Source organism: Meles meles, chromosome 17 (assembly GCF_922984935.1).
Source record: "Meles meles chromosome 17, mMelMel3.1 paternal haplotype, whole genome shotgun sequence".
NCBI classification, from domain to species: Eukaryota; Metazoa; Chordata; class Mammalia; order Carnivora; family Mustelidae; genus Meles; species Meles meles.
Window position 1 is genome coordinate 6,917,510 of NC_060082.1, and position 16,611 is coordinate 6,934,120.

The window sequence follows — 16,611 nt, forward strand, 5'->3', positions numbered from 1 at the left end:
AGAGAGAGAGAGCACAGGCAGAGGCAGAGGGCGAAGCAGGCTCCATGCTGAGCAAGGAGCCCGATGTGGGACTCGATCCCAGGACGCTAGGATCATGACCTGAGCCGAAGGCAGCTGCTTAACCAACTGAGCCACCCAGGCGTCCCCCAACTTTTGGTTTTAAGGAATTTTTCTGTTTTCTATTTCATTGATTTCTACTAATATATCTATTATTTTCTTTTTGTAATTACTTTGTATTTTTTTGTTGTTTTTCTACTTTTTCTAGTTTCTGAAGGTGAAAACTGAGGTCATAGTTTCAAGATCTTTCTTCTTTTCTAATATAGGCTTTTACTATGGTAATTTTCCCCATAAGTACTTCTCAAGTGGTATCCACAAGTTTTGTTATGTTATATTTTCTTTATCTTATAGTACAGAATACTTTCTAGTTTGCCTTTTGGTTTCTCATTTGACCCATGGCGTATTCAGAAGAGTTTTATTTAGTTTGTAAATATTTGGGGATTTTCCAGATATCTTTCCATTATTTATTTTTCAAAATAGTAATTACTTTGTGACAGAGAACATACTTTGTATGACTTGAATATTTAAAATTTATTGCAGCTTGTTTTATGATTCAGAATATGGTCTATCTTGGTAAATGTTGCATATGCACTTTAAAAGAATGTATACTCTGTTGTTGGGTAGAGTTCTATAAATGTCAGTTATGTAAAACTAGTGGATAATGTTGTTCCAATCTTCAATATTCTTACTGATTTCTCTGTTCACTTATTTTCCAATTATTGAGATGTAAGTATTGAAATCTCCAGCTCTAATTGTGGTTTTGTTCACTTTTCCCTGCAGTCTTTTATTTTTTGCTTCATTTGTTGTGAAGTTCTGTTATGTGCATATTTAGGACTGTCATGTGTTCTTGATGCACTAACACCTTTATCATTGTGAAATACCATCTTTATTTCTTCTGTTAAAATCTGCTATGTCTGGTATTAATATAACCACTCAAGCTTTTTTTAAAATAAAGTTTTTATGGTGTATGTTTTTCATCCTTTTACTTGTAACTTGTCTGTGGTTTTCTGCTTTCTTTTCAGTCAATTGTATTTTTTTATTCCATTTTATCTCTTGTTGACTATAAATCTTTTTGAAAACATTATTTTAGGGGCACCTGGGTGGCTCAGTTGTTTAAGCATCTGCATTTGGCTCAGGCCATAATCTCGGGGTCCTGGAATTGAGCCCCACATCACGCTTCATGCTCAGCAGGGAGCCTGCTTCTCTCTCTCTGTCTGCCTGCTGTTCTCCCTGTTTATGTCCTCTCCCTCACTTGGTCAAATAAATAAAAATCTTAAAAAAAAAAGAAAATGCGATTTTATGCTTGCTTTTGGATTTGTCATATACATCTTTAATTAAATAAAATCTATCTTTAAGTGATATTATATCCCTTCATATAGTATAAAAATCTTCCAACAGGATAACCTCCATTTTTCCCTTTTCAGCCGTATGCCATTATTTTCATGCATTTTATTTTTGTATATATTGTAAACCCCACAGTATATTGTTACTATTTCTGTTTAAATAGTCAAGTACTACTTAAAGAGATGTAAATAACATGAAAACCCATCTTATATGTTTACTATATAATTACTGTTTCCAGTGGGACATTTGCTGTCATTTTTTCTTTGATCCTCTTTTCATAACGTGTTCTTTTACTCTGTCTGCTTAAAAACTTTTCTCCTTGTCACCTGTTTTAAGCGGTTGGATTATGATGTACTCTAGTGTAATTTTCTTCATGTTTCTCATGCTTCAGGTCATTGAGCTTCTTAGGTTTACACTTTCATCAAATTTGAAAAAAAATTTCCATCATGTTTTATTCAAATACTTTGTTTTCCTCTCTCCTCTTCTTTAAGGGGTCCATTTACATGTGTATGAGGATATTTGAAATTGTTCCAGAACTTAACTAATGCCCTGTTTTGTTTGTTGCTTGATAGATTATTTGATTGATTTCTGTCATTGTTTCATTTTGGATAATTTCTATTTCTGTCTTTAAGTTCACCAATCTTTTCTTTAATGTGTGATCTTCCTTTAATGTTATCCAGTGTCTTTTCTCACACAGTCAAGTTTCTTCTCTAGAAATTTGGTTTGTATCCTTTCTATATCACCTTAGCTTTCCTTATATTTTTATTTTTTGTTATTATTATTTTTATTTAAGTATAATCAACATGCAGTGTTATATTAGTTTCAGGTATGCAATATAATGATCAAATAGTTCAGCATTTCTCAGTTCTCAAGATTAAGTGTACTCTTGATCCTCTTTATCTGTTTCACCCATCTTCACCATGTACCTTCCCTCTGGCAGCCACCACTTTGTTCTCTGTATTTAAGAGACTGGGTTTTTTTTGTTTCTTTCTCTCTTTCTCTCTTTTTGTTGTTTGTTCATTTATTTTGTTTCTTAACTCCACATGTGAGTGAAATCATATGGTATTTGCCTTTTCCCTGACTTATTTCACTTAGCACTATACTCTGTAAGTCCATCCATGTTGCTGCAAGTGGCAAGATGTCATTCTTTCACGACTGACCAATATTCCGTGTGTGTGTGTGTGTGTGTGTGTGTGTGTACCACTTCTTCCTTATCCATTCGTCTGTCTTTGGACACTTTGGTTGCTTTCATATCTTGTCTATTATAAGTAATGCTGCAATAAACATACATATGCATATATCTCTTCAAATTAGCATTTGTGTATACTTACAGTAAATACCCGGTAGTGGATCATATGGTAATTCTTTTTTAAATTTTTTGAGGAACCTCCAAACTCTTTCCTACAGTGGCTGACTTTGTATTTTTGGACATGTACAATATAGTTATAACTGTTTGAATAGTCTTCTTCTTAAATTCTAACTCCTATATAAGTTCTGAATCAGTTTCAATTGATTGATTTTTTTCTCATTAAAAGTTCTATTTTTCTGCTTCTTTACATGCCTGCTACTTTTAAAATTGCATCGTATATATTTACACTAAAAATGATTTGTTATTTATCTGAAATTTAAGTTTAGCTAGGAATCCTGTATTTACCTGGCAACCCTAGATCCCTGTAGCCTCTCCAGACTCTTCTCTTTGTCTCCTTGATTTGGGGAATCCTCTAGACTGTGCCTGAGTTCTCATTCACTGTGCTGCAACCTGACTCTATCACAGCAGTAAGCTGGTGCCACTGTAGGACTTATCTTCTTTGTCCCCGGTCTCTCAGGGATGTCGCTGTATTGAAACCCAGTCTTTTGTATACTTTGTCCATTTTTTTGATTGTTTCACCCAGGAGATTAAGTCTGGTTCCTGTTACTCTGTCTTGGCTGAAGGTAGAAGTCTCTCTCCAGAGGTTATTATTTTTAGCTGGAGGCCAAAACATGGTGCTGATGAGGGCCAAAGCTGTGTGTTCAGTCCCTTCATAGGAGAGTTTGTTGGCTTTGCACCATAATTTCGTGCAGTCAGCTACCTAGAAAAAAGAAGGCTTTGGATCACAAGTGGTACCTGGTGACTGTGAAGATGATTCAGCATAGTTGGGAAACTGGTTAGAAGTGCACATCTTCTAATAGGGAAATGGGGGGGGGGGTATGGGCTTATTGCCAAATAAAAGGATAAATCAGCATACTGAATTATGTTACATTACTTGTCAGATTTTGGACCAAAAGATAGGTGTGGCTGAAGGTCAGTGCTCAACGGATTGGATGCTAATATGTTTGGAGGCAGTGTCAGGGAGAAAAGGCTGAGAGAGTCAGGGTAATCAAACTGGGGTCATAGAAAGTCTTTGAAAAATTTAAGCTCCCTGTTTCCCTGTCCAGTAATCTATTATGTTATTCCTACAAGGGGCAGGGGATCTTCAAAAATAAGAAGAAACGTATTTCCTCTCTTTTTTTCTTTGGTTTCTCTTGGTCTAGCCATATGCCGCTATCCTCTGGGCATGTCAGGAGGCCACATTCCAGATGAGGACATCACAGCTTCCAGTCAGTGGTCAGAATCCACAGCTGCCAAATATGGAAGGTGAGGATGGATACCCCAAGGAAGCCTAAATCCTGAGTTGGGTACATTTTCTGACTCAAGGGACTGGGGAAGAAGGGTGGTATTTAATGGGACCTGGGAGGCATGAGGGAAGAACATCAAGTGGGCCTGTCCTCTTCTGGATGATTTCAGAAAGAGAATTCAGGGCTGGGTGCCATGCGCTGGTCTGGCAACCCCATCCCCATCCCAGTCACAGGGCCTTGCACAGCACTACCCACAACAGATGGGTTCATTGATATGCAGTGGATTTGCGATACTCACCTTCTCACTGTGAGCAACAGCAGGAAGCTGGTGACAGTGGTAGGTAGGGGAAGATGCAGATGAGATAGGACACTGGGAGCTAGGAGACTCAGTCCTGCTCTCAGTGGGTGTCTGTGAAACATCATTCACAGTACAAAACATCAAGGCGTTCAGCATATGATGAGGCCTCCAATAAATTCTTCCCTTCTCTTAAGGATACCTCATAGAAGGACCATCCTCATCCATAAAGAGTGTGGTGGGTTCCTAGTGGCCTAATAGCAGGGTTCCTCTAAAGCAATGAACTCCCTTGTCAAAAACTAGTCTGCTTATTAGGGCATAATCCTCTTCTTCCTGGAATCTAATTCTTTTGGTGTAAAGTGTTGATTTCTGTTAAAGTGGAATCACCCGTAAGAAAAGCAACCTCAATAAACCTTCCCACAATTTCTTAGTATGTTAAAGATGAGAGTGATGGTTGGTGGGGTTGGAAGAGAACAGTGATAAGTAGGTAACATCTGTGGAAAAAGGGACATTCTAGGGAAGAGGGAAAGTGGTAAAAGGCTCCCAAAATAAACCTTATACTGATTTCACAATTTTGTTCACTGGTAGCTCAGCTTGGAGGTAATAAAATGAAAGCAGATTATTTACTGCTCCCCTGACACACTCCTGCCCCTCACTCTCATCATGGGTTCCCATGGCTTTTTGCTGGGCTGCCATGCCCATCCCATTGGTTAAAATTCCACTGCATTACATAACCCACACTGGGGATCTTATGATCCCTCCCTCCTCCTTCCTATAACTTGATATCCAAGCAAGGAGGGGCCACCCTTGTTATGCTGGGACTGAAAGTGGAAGGGGATGGTAAAATGACTCATGGGGGAGTATAGGGTAGAAAGGGTTTCATTTCCCTTGAGGTCTTTAAATCAGGATGAGAAATAAAGAGTAAATCTGATCTGAAGGCCTCTGGGCCCTGGTGGTAAGTGTCTCTCTCAGTTTCATAGTGCCCCAGGGCCAGGGGACTGATCACAGGTGGTGGCAGTCAGGCTTGAGGGGAGACCTGAAGAATTTTTTTAAAGTGGGATTGCAGCCTTCTCTCTCCCCTCAGGATAGGTCAGCTGCTTGCTGTGGATTGGTAAACAACTCTGGTTTCATGGTTTCTCTTTGTCTCCCCAACCCTGTGTCTCAAGGCTGGACTCAGAAGAAGGGGATGGAGCCTGGTGCCCTGAGATTCCAGTGGAACCCGATGACCTGAAGGAGTTCCTACAGATTGACTTGCACACCCTGCACTTTATTACTCTGGTGGGGACCCAAGGGCGCCATGCCGGGGGCCATGGCATTGAATTTGCCCCCATGTACAAGATCAATTACAGTCGGGATGGCACTCGCTGGATCTCTTGGCGGAACCGGCATGGGAAACAGGTAGGAAGAAGAGACATCCAGACCCTGAGATGTCCAGGACCATATTTTGACTTAGGCTAGAAGAGGAAGTACACAGGCTATCTTGTAGGTATGTGCACACACAGACCTGGCATGCCCTTGTCCATGTGGGACCGAGGATGAGGGAGGGCAAGGTGGGAGGACCAGGAGGAATATCAAGGTTGCTGAGAAAACTGAAAGGATACATTCTGCTCCTTCAGTTCAAAAGAGAGGGTCCCTGAAAGGGTTGATGAGGGAGAGTCAGCATAACCTCATAGCATCTTCCCCCTCTTTCTCTTCTCTCTCCTCAGGTGCTGGATGGGAATAGTAACCCCTATGACATTTTCCTAAAGGACTTGGAGCCACCCATCGTGGCTAGATTTGTCCGCTTCATTCCAGTCACTGACCACTCCATGAATGTGTGCATGCGGGTGGAGCTCTATGGCTGTGTCTGGCTAGGTAGGTTTCCAGAGAGAGAGAGAGAGAGAGAGAGCGCGAGCTTATAGATCTTATTAAAAACCCCAACCCCTGGAAAATAAAGGCAAACAAGTCAGAAGGGTATGGGATTAGTCATCTCTGGAGTGAAGTGATTGTTCTAGGTTTGAGCCAAGAAAGGACATTGTTCCTTCACCAACATGTGGTGCTCTATACATTAAATGATGCAATCTGAGTCATTTCACTGACTGCCACTGAGGAGTTCTCCTTGGCAGTGCTCCCTTTGTGCCCAGATTGAGTTCTGTGCAGACACACTGAACAAGATTTCACTCCTGAAGTCTTGTGTAGCTCCCTGGGATAGTTGGTCTAAGCAGTGGGTGCCTCTCCTTCCTAAGGCACTGACACACCTGTTTCCTTGGCAGATGGCTTGGTCTCTTACAGTGCTCCGGCGGGACAGCAGTTCGTACTCCCTGGAGGCTCCATCATTTACCTCAATGATTCTGTCTATGATGGAGCTGTTGGGTACAGGTAAATTCTGGGAAACTTTGGTCATCAAATTGGAAAAGTGGCCACTAGAAGAGAATAGCATTTTATTATAGTTTTGGATTAATAATTAATCAACTGGTCAACCAACTGGTGCTTATTTAGACCCTGTATTAGGCACTGTGAGGTAATTTAGATGAAGTAAAATAGGGACTCTTTATTTGCAAGGAACTGAGGTCCTAGTCTGGGAAGACAGGGGAAACAATAAATTACACAAAGTGAGAACTGAAATTGTGGTATAGTTCTAAGTATGGTATATATATATATACATATATGTATTATATATATATATGACTGACATATGATCTGACACAAATAATGGCCTACTTATAGAGATGAAAGACCAGAAGAACTGAAGTTATAAGTATACTAAATTGGACAGGTCAAGAAGTTCAGGAAGACTGTACCCCATAAATGTAAATGCTTTGGAAGTCATGAAAAGGAGACTTGTAAGGTTTATGATAGACAGGGAGAGTTTCTAGGATGATATGATTTAGAGCAGAGGAGGTGGACAGAAAAGTGCAGAGGAAAGGGAACAAGGCTGACGACAGAAATGGTCTGACTATAGCAGAAGCTTGATCTGGGAGCAGCAAAAAGGGCCAGTGTAGTCCTGAAATGGGCCTATGGAGGGCCATGGTGGAGGAGTCGGACACAGTAATAGGGTTGGGTGAGAGATGTTCCTCCTATCTCACTTCGCTCTGAGCCTTGCCATTCTTCTTCTAGTCCACTTTGACACTTTTCTCTCTCTTAGCTTGGTCTTTGTCTGCAAAGATTGCACCTGGAAGAGAGATTAAGTCCAGACTAGAGGATGGAGGTTTCTAGTGGTTGAGAGAGGAAGAAATTAGTCTCAGGAAGGGGAGTGAGGGATTACAGGACTTCCATTGTTTTAGGTGTGAAGAATAAACTCCTGCTCCCCATGCCTCCCCCCCACCCCCTGCAGTGCCCCGGCAACTGCCATCCCCTCAGTGAAGACCTGACTCACCCAGTATTTGATTTCCAGCTACTTCCTTTCCATCTGCTTAGTCACTGTTGTTCTCCATTCACTTAAACTGTCTGGGCATCATTTCATTCAGCCACTCCCCAACTGGCATTTACTCAAGGTATAGAGGAAATTGAGATTAACTGAATTCATTTTAGATAATAAATCTTTGCTAATCCACTCTTGCTACCTACAACAAATTTGGCCAGACTTGGTAGGTATTCAAAAATATAAGGAAGTCCTGGATCCTACCTTAAAGAAGCTCCCAGTTAGGAATGGAGACTAATCCAGGATATAAATCACTGTGATACAAGCATAGGAGTAAGAGATAGATTATAAGTGTGCTGGGATTCAAAGGAAAGAAGCTAGGGCAGAAAAGCACAGCACTGGGAGTGAAAACACCTAGATTCATGTCATGATAGTTATTTCTATTTGCTTAAGTTATAAAAATGTGTAAGAAAAGCATTTTGTAAAGGTAAAGTGCTAAATACATGTAAACTTTATCTGATTTGGAAAACCAGCAAAGATATGATGGAATAGCTGAAACTTAAGTGGGCCCCAAAGGATGGGTAAAACTTACACAGGTAAAGAATCTTGAAATGGCATTTGAGGCAGAGTGAATAGCATAGCAACAAAAGAATCACATGTTTAGGGAAATGTCTGCTAAAGATCATTTAGTTAACCATCAATGATACTTATGTAGCAAAATAGTAGATGAGAAGCATGACTGGGCAGATGATGTCGTATTTTGGAGAAACTTGAATGTCAGGGCCAGGAAGAAGAGGAGGAGGGGGAGTTGTTTTTTCTTCATAAATATAACCATTGACAGGACAAGTCATTAAAGATTTTAAAGCTGGATAAGGACAAGATTGGAATTGTGCTTTAAACAGATTAATCAAGCAGCTCACAAAAGTTAGATTTAAGTCAAAAGAGGAGGTGATGGGGGACATTTTCTAATTGTGAACTCTGTCCAATGAAAAGAATGAAGGACCAAGGCCAAAATGGTGACTTGGGAATGGGAGGAGGAGACATTCACATAGGGCCCATTTGCAATCCAATTGGATTTAAGTTTGAGACAGTTGGGTGAGGAAAAGAGGTAGATGAAACCTTGGGTTGACATTTATTCATCGACAGTCATACTTTGCTACATATGGTGTTCCAGGCACTTTCACTGAGCCACTGAGTGTGAAAGAGAATATAATGGGCAGAAATGGGAAACTTAGGTGAAAGATTTAGTTTACAAAGGGGTAGTGATGGATTTAGTTTGGGATATAAATTTAAGGGACTGGCAGGACATTCAAATGGATAAATAAGGCACTGGTAACAGGAAAGGTGAAGAGGAACTGCAGAGATTTCAACAAAATCACTTTCTACTTGTTAACTGAGATAGTGAGGTTATCTCTGTGAAGTGTCCCTGGGTGATGAGGTGTAAGCTACCTGATTCAGAATCTCAGGAATAGATAGTTTTAATAGTAAAAGTTACCTTTTTTAAACTAAAAAAATTACAGAAGTAATACATGCTTGTTGTAGGAATTCTAACAATCTAAAGGATATGAAGTAAACCAGGAAAGTTTCTTTCCTTACCCATCCCCATTTGATTTAATTTTGATTAAAAGAAATTAATTTTTCATTTGTGTTGCTTTTCTTAAGTTTCATGGGGATTTATTATTATGGGGACAATGGGAAATATATTTATTGCAAGTAAACTTATGTTCTCCTAGCCTTCTGATCTGTAGAGAGAAGAAAAAGATGACAAATCCTTGGAAGGGAGATCCAGGCTCTGGTCACTGTGGATAAGGCCAGTCGAATTTTATAATTTGCCCAACATTTTTCAATGAATAAATAAATTTAAAAGTGTATCTGTAAGGCTGGCATAATCACTCAATTTTTCTTTTGTGAATCCATAACTTTTACATAACCTCAAGGGGCACATGTATTATTGCTTGAGGGTGAGTATCACAATCTCTTCATTTGAGAGAATCCTGACTTATTGTTTGAGCTTGCAATGCAGAGCATGAGGAGAGTGAAGGCCCAGTGGATGAGTTCTTGCTCTGTCTCTCCATAAAAAGAAGGCCAAATAGAAATAGAAAGCTAAAAATAACAGCCAAATTAACCTAAATACACAATCATCCCACATACCAATCAAGCAGAGCCTTACAATCAGAAGTGGAAAGCAAGCCAATCTAGAAAACAAGACTAAATCCAATGCCTGAAACCCTCATGTAATTCATGTGTTCTATTCTATGAATCTGTATTCTACCAATTTAATTAAAATTACATATAAATTAGTATTTAAGTTTGGCATTGATGACTTTTTCCCCCCTTTAGTTTGACATCAAATTGGGATGTTGGATGTGGGGTAGAAGAGGGCATGACTGGCTTCTGTGGAATTGATTCCACAGAATCAATTGAAAAATGACAACATACAGTCAAAGAAGAGTCATAAAAATTTCCAGCAAGCTCTGGGACTATTTATTGAGTGATGGTCAAGGGCTACCACGTACTGTAGTGTTCATTCCATGCATCCATCCATCCATTCATTCATTTACTTGTTAATGGATTAATTAATCAAATGCATTTGATAATACTGAGTTAGTATATAAAAACATTACATTCAGTCTACAAGAATAGGTAAGGATGCAATAGATTATAGAAAGCTTTTCTTATAAAATGATAAAATATTGTTTAAAAGCTTGGTTACTAAAGCAGTAAGCATTAAGTGTTTTGTAAAATTCATTTATATGAAATTCTTTGTTCCCCATTGATGCAGGATAAATGCATCAATGCTATAAATATACTGGATTTTTCATAATCCTTCAACGTCCAAGATAATCAACTCTTACAAAACCCGGGGTTAAGAAGCTGGGTATAAAAGCTCTTCCATGAACGTGCAATTAATTCCAGGTTCCTCTCTCCCTTTCCCTTCTCTTCCCCTGGCCTGAGCAGCATGACTGAAGGGTTGGGCCAGCTGACAGATGGGGTATCTGGCCTGGATGACTTCACTCAGACCCACGAATACCACGTGTGGCCAGGCTATGACTACGTGGGCTGGAGGAATGAAAGTGCTCCCAGTGGTTACATCGAGATTATGTTTGAATTTGACCGAATCAGGAATTTCACGACCATGAAGGTCAGTGGTGTTAGGTGTGGTGGACCATGTGCAAAGAAGCCAAGATAATGGTGTAGTGAAAAGGCATGCTAGAAAGAACCTTGGGTGGTGTCAGCAGAACTGGATTCAAATTGTTATTTCCCCACTAATGAGCTACATGCATTTCCAAATCACTTCATCTCTGGGCTTCTTGCTTCATTTGTAAATAAGGGGGTTAGACTAGGTCACTATTTCTCAATGTTTTCTGTTATTGTTCCAACATCAACGTCTACATACCATTAGGCACAGTGGGTCCAGAGTCTAGAGCCTACAATACTTTGAAGGCCTATAGAAATGTTTTAACTTCTTTTAATGTCGGGGGAAAAAAAGAGCTTTTAGGGTGAAACATAATTTTCATCTGTTTCAACGACACAATTTCAAAATACAATTTTAATCTTTTACGGAGGGAGGGGCTTACGAAAGCAAAAGTAAATAGAACCCATGGAAATCATTTTGTGGCCCTGCCCAATGCTCCTGAGGGATGTGCTTATCAGTAAGGATGGCTCATTGCCACTCTAATTCTCAATGGAAGAATTGAGTATTTTGTATTTTGTCTTTGAAATCACTTTCCACACCTACCCTGTTTCTTCTATTCCCTGGTCACTGAGAAGTCATGACAGAAGTCTCCACACTCCTCTGTTTCCAGAGTTCTTTGTTTCCTTATCTCTTGCAACAGCATATCTTCTGTCTGGTCGTCCTACCAGATTTCATGCTCCTCCAACCGGAACTCTAAGCTTGAGGAAAACTGGGGCTTATCAGTGGAAAGTCCTTTTGTTGAGTGTAAGGGAGACCCTTAAAGTTTTTGTGGTCCATGTGTAACTCTTCCTGATTTATTGAGGAGCATGAGAGGACACCAGGATGAGGCCCAAGAGAGTGGGCACGTGAATTTGACCTCACACATGGATCCCTGTTCATCTGTTATTTTCCCTCTTCATAGGTGGGTACAGAATATTAATGGCCAACAGATTGGTGATGCTGCCTCTGTCTAAATCCTCTTGGGATGATTTGCCATTCATTGGGGGGAAGGCACATTTATTTGCAAATGGAGATATGTAGGATGAGATGAGGACCCAGAAGAAGGAAATCTTTATTATCATTAAAATTTGTTATTCTTGGCACAAACTTGGAGTCAAAGAGGAAATCCATGTCTGTTATATTATCCTCATATGTTAATGTGAAAATATCTCCTAACTGGATTAATAGCTATTAGTTAAATGAGCAAACATTTAGGTTGAGAACAGAAGGATCAACACAGGCCCACCTGCCCTTATATTGCCCTTATATTGTTCAAGGACGGCTTCTTGGCAGTTGTGAAAATGTAAGTGTGTGCAGTTGTGTGTCTAACACTTATCCTTCACAGGATTTTCTGGAGGGGGGAGGGGAATACTCATAGTGCCAAATATCTACCTCCAGGGAAAATTTATTTCTATTGCTCAGTAGTGAGATACTCACATGCACCTATTAACAAATGTACCAATTCACAAAAATACACCACTGGGGTAATTTTTAGTCTCACAAATAATAAAATGTATTTTAACCTCTCCACAAAGTTTTAATATTTAGTCAGTAGACCTTGATCTCCCTGAGTCCCCTGTAGCTCCTGTCTAATTAGTTTATCACAGGTCAGAATTATTCAAAAGCATATTCGGCACTAAGCAGGTACCAGAATCTTCTCTACCTTAGAGTCTGTCCTCTCAAGGCCAAACAATTCTGTAGTGTATTTTAATTTTTCTGAGACAAATAAAATATAAAAAATGACTTACAGTTCACTAACATCTTCTAGAAAGTAGTTATTGGTTTCAGGCAAATTACTGTCATTCCCCTGCCCCTTAAATATAGTCAAAATATTCTATTGAAATATATTACTGTCCTTTTAAAATGTATTGTATTTATTAAATAAATGTGTTAAGTCCACAGGGGAATTAAATTCTATACTATTTATTTGCATTCCAGGAGAATTCCCAAAACATCTGTAGGAGAGATTATTACCTCCCCCACAGGCTACTTATCCAACACTTTGCAGATTGCAAAAAAATCTGAAAAATCTATTGAAGCTGTAGATGGTATTTTTTTAGATTTTTTTTTCTTAGCCTTGCTCCATTGACTTATGCTCAGTAAACTGGAACAGCTAATTCATCCCAAGGAAGATAATAACAGATGTTTTCATCATTAAAACATTTACAGGGGAATCCAAATGGAGAAGTCAAGGCAACGTGTCCCATTTCTGTGTGGCGTGGTATTGGTGAGGGCACTGGACTAGGAATCTAAGGTTCTAGACTCCATTCTGTTGTTGATTGGCCATGGGCAGGTCATACCTACCTGAGAACTAGCTCATTAAGAAATAGAGAGTCAGAGTAGATGATTTTATTCTATTCTTTCAGAGTATCTCTGCTCATTTCTTCAGTCATAACATTTCTACGATCATTACTGCTGTTTCTTTAGCTAAACATAAATTCTGAATGGTAATCCTGTAGGTGCCCTCCAGAATACAGAGGAGGGTATCAAAGACAATCAAAGGTTTACAAGGCAGGGCCTCAGCAAGACATTAAAATGCAAATAGCAAATATCTTCCCAGAATGGCAATGAGACACTTCCAGCCTATGAAGTCTTTTAATTCAGGGGCTAGAGAACAGCACAGCTCCATTTTCCACGTACAATTGAGCCAGAGGAAATGTCAGTGAACAACCACGAGGGACCTGACCTAGTTACAAATATGCACATTCCATTTCTGAAGGATGTTGAGCACACCAAGGTGCTCCAGAGGAACTGTTGTGGGATCTTTGTTTCTTATTACCCTTTTACAAGCCATACAAATATCCTGGTCAAAGTGTCAGGGCAGTGGGGAAGAGAATGCAAGCTACTTTCTGTAAGACCTTCTTTTCTCATCTCAGAAAACATCCCTGAGAAAGACTCCATGTCCTCATTAGAATGGCATTACCTAGACGAACTTCATCAAGACAGATCATTAAGTCTTGTGTCTCTGGCAGAAAAATGCGAATACATGGCCCTTGACGTGAGATTTTTAAAGAGAAAGATGAAATCATTTTTGGAATGTGTATTATTTCAGGTTTCTCAGTTAAACCTGTTGGAAGGAGTGGACTGGTTTAGAATGTACCTGGGAGGAAGGAAGATGGAGGGTGTCCTCTTACCTCAGTTCAGAACAGCTTGTTTCTGAGTGAACAGCCAGTAAGTGTTAGGGAGGGTTAGAGACTTGGGAGTGTTAAGGGCAAGGAAGGCCCCTGAGAGGATGCTGGTCTGACCATCACTTAACAGGTGAGGTGACAAGAAATGAGGTGGCTGGGGGCACATAGTTGCAGAGAGGTGACTGGGGAAGCCACACCGTTTTTAGGGGGCCAAACCAAGATCTCACAGCTGCTGTGAAGAGGATGGAAGGGCAAGTCCAAGAGACTGCAGAGCTAGTCACCAAGAGCAGAGCTCAGAGAAACAGGCAGATGGAGGATTTTACCAGGTTAGGTTGCCCCGTGTCCCTGCACCACTTGTTGGTGTCAGCCTGTCCCTCACATGCCTCCTTCTCTGCCAGGTCCACTGCAACAACATGTTTGCCAAAGGTGTGAAGATTTTTAAGGAGGTGCAGTGTTACTTCCGCTCAGAGGCCAACGAGTGGGAACCGAATGCTGTGTCCTTCCCCCTCGTCCTGGACGACGTCAACCCCAGTGCTCGGTTCGTCACGGTGCCCCTCCACCACCGCATGGCCAGCGCCATCAAGTGCCAATACCATTTTGCTGATACGTGGATGATGTTCAGTGAGATCACCTTCCAATCAGGTTGGGAGCTGGGGGGCCTCCTGCGGAGGTGGGAGTGGGGTGGCGTGGTGAAGGAGGCAAGTGCACCCTGGAGCTGCTCAGTGGGTGGGTGTCTGAGGAAGAGGGTTGCAGGGCAGCTTCTCACTCATGGATAGAGAAATCTGAATGACTAGAATATTTACTGGGCTCTCATATATTTATTTAAAAGGCATGTAAATTAAAGGATGAAAACAGAGCACAATGAGTTAAAACTGTATAAATTAAGCCAGTTAAGGGGAAGCACACTATTAAAATATTTAAATGAAAATTTCCAAATATACACAAACGTAGAGAACAATGAGCCTTACCAACCACTCTCAGCCTTACCAACCACCGATGTTGTGACAGTCTTTCATTATTCTCCATTTTCACTATAGTATTTTAAGCAAATTTGAGACATTATTTGAGTTCATTACTGAAAATCTGAGAATATATCTAAGAAAATAACATCTTCTTTATAAGCATCATGCCTTGCAAGCATAAAGCAATATTACATCTAACAACTTTTATTAATAATTAATTCCTTAATATTATCTAATAGGCTGTCCACGTTCAAGTATCCCTGATTGTCTAATATCCAAAGAGTTGGCTTGATCAAATTCAGTTCCAAATAAGGCCCTCTTGGGGGATTTCCTTTATTATATTCCTAAGTGTCTCTTTTAATATAAAACAGTCCTTTTAAAAAAACCAATCTGTTCTGGTTTGGCTGATTGCTTTTTGTGATGTCATTTTCTAGAGCTTGTATCTTTTGTCATTCCTGTAGATGGGCAGTTATATCTACATGCTAATTTGATTCAAGTTCAATATTTATTTTTGTAAAGAATTTTAATAGATAATGCTATGTCCTTTTTAAAAATTTTTTTAGCATACTTAATTTAGCTGTGTCCTTTGAACATCATCTTAGATAATGCTGTTGAACCTCATCATGGGGATGTAGTGTTATATCCTCTCACCTTTTGTGATGCTAAGATTGATTTCTGGGCTCAGGTTATTACCACAAACTGGTGACCACTGCTTGAGTTATTTATTTTATTAGGGCTTGCTAAATAGTGATTTTCTAGTTCTTGCTTTCCTCCTGCATTTATCAGCTGAATTTCTTCTGACTAGTAGAACTGTTCCTCATGCACTTGTTTACTCTGAGATACAGTTCGCATCGGAAGGGCAGGATACATGATTAAATTTTTTCTCTTCATCAGTTTTCAGAGTTGATGCCCTAGCAACCTTCAGTAATGTCTAATGAGTTTTTTTGTGTGTTTGTTTTTCATACTTGTTTTGCTTTTTAATATCATTATGGACTCATTGCTTTTTTGAAAAAAATAAATTCCATATGTTTAATCAATTGCAATTATTAGTTCTTTCTGGTGCTCACACTGTCTTACATTTGCTCAGAACACACACCTTTAAGCTGGCTCTGTGTTCTTTGGATCTGATCCTATAAGCTTTTGATGAAGATTTTATTTTTTGGAAGAACAAAATTACCCAAGTTCTTTTTGAATGTTTGTGTTCCAGATATGAAGCCAACCATTTCCTTAAGAAGTCGTGGTTCCTTTTAGTGGGGAATGGTGCTTAGAGACCACAAATTGGGTAGTAAGGGTTATACTGAGTGCTGAAAAGTTAAAAGGCATTTAGGGCATTGTCTATACCACTGCAGTGTAGATGGGGTACAAAATCCACACAATAATTTTTCGAAAGATGCTCAAAGTGATACCAATAATAAGTGATCAAGAAAGAGGTCAATAGGGGCACCTGGGTGGCTCAGTGGGTTGAGCTGCTGCCTTCGGCTCAGGTCATGATCTCAGGGTCTTGGGATCGAGTCCCGCATCGAGCTCTCTGCTCAGCAGGGAGCCTGCTTCCCTCTCTCTCTCTGCTTGCCTCTCTGCCTCCTTGTGATCGCTGTCAAATAAATAAATAAAATCTTAAAAAAAAAAGAAAGAGGTCAATAGAGAGTGGCTTTTTCACAATCAAACGAGTGAGCCTTGCACTGGACCTGGGCTAAAGTATAGGTGAAAAATAAGGC

The 16,611-nt window shown here is 39.9% G+C and overlaps 1 protein-coding gene across 3 annotated transcripts in view; it reads left to right on the plus strand.

The window, feature by feature from the left end:
- DDR2 (discoidin domain receptor tyrosine kinase 2) overlaps window positions 1-16,611 on the plus strand; it is a 149,884-nt gene that overhangs the window by 113,127 nt on the left and 20,146 nt on the right. For all 3 annotated transcript variants that reach the window (XM_045982920.1, XM_045982921.1, XM_045982919.1), the window contains 6 exons: window positions 3,913-4,015; window positions 5,458-5,689; window positions 5,998-6,145; window positions 6,544-6,649; window positions 10,590-10,773; window positions 14,333-14,576. In XM_045982920.1, the coding sequence (XP_045838876.1) occupies window positions 3,913-4,015; window positions 5,458-5,689; window positions 5,998-6,145; window positions 6,544-6,649; window positions 10,590-10,773; window positions 14,333-14,576 (1,017 nt within the window). The remainder of the gene's footprint in view (window positions 1-3,912; window positions 4,016-5,457; window positions 5,690-5,997; window positions 6,146-6,543; window positions 6,650-10,589; window positions 10,774-14,332; window positions 14,577-16,611) is intronic.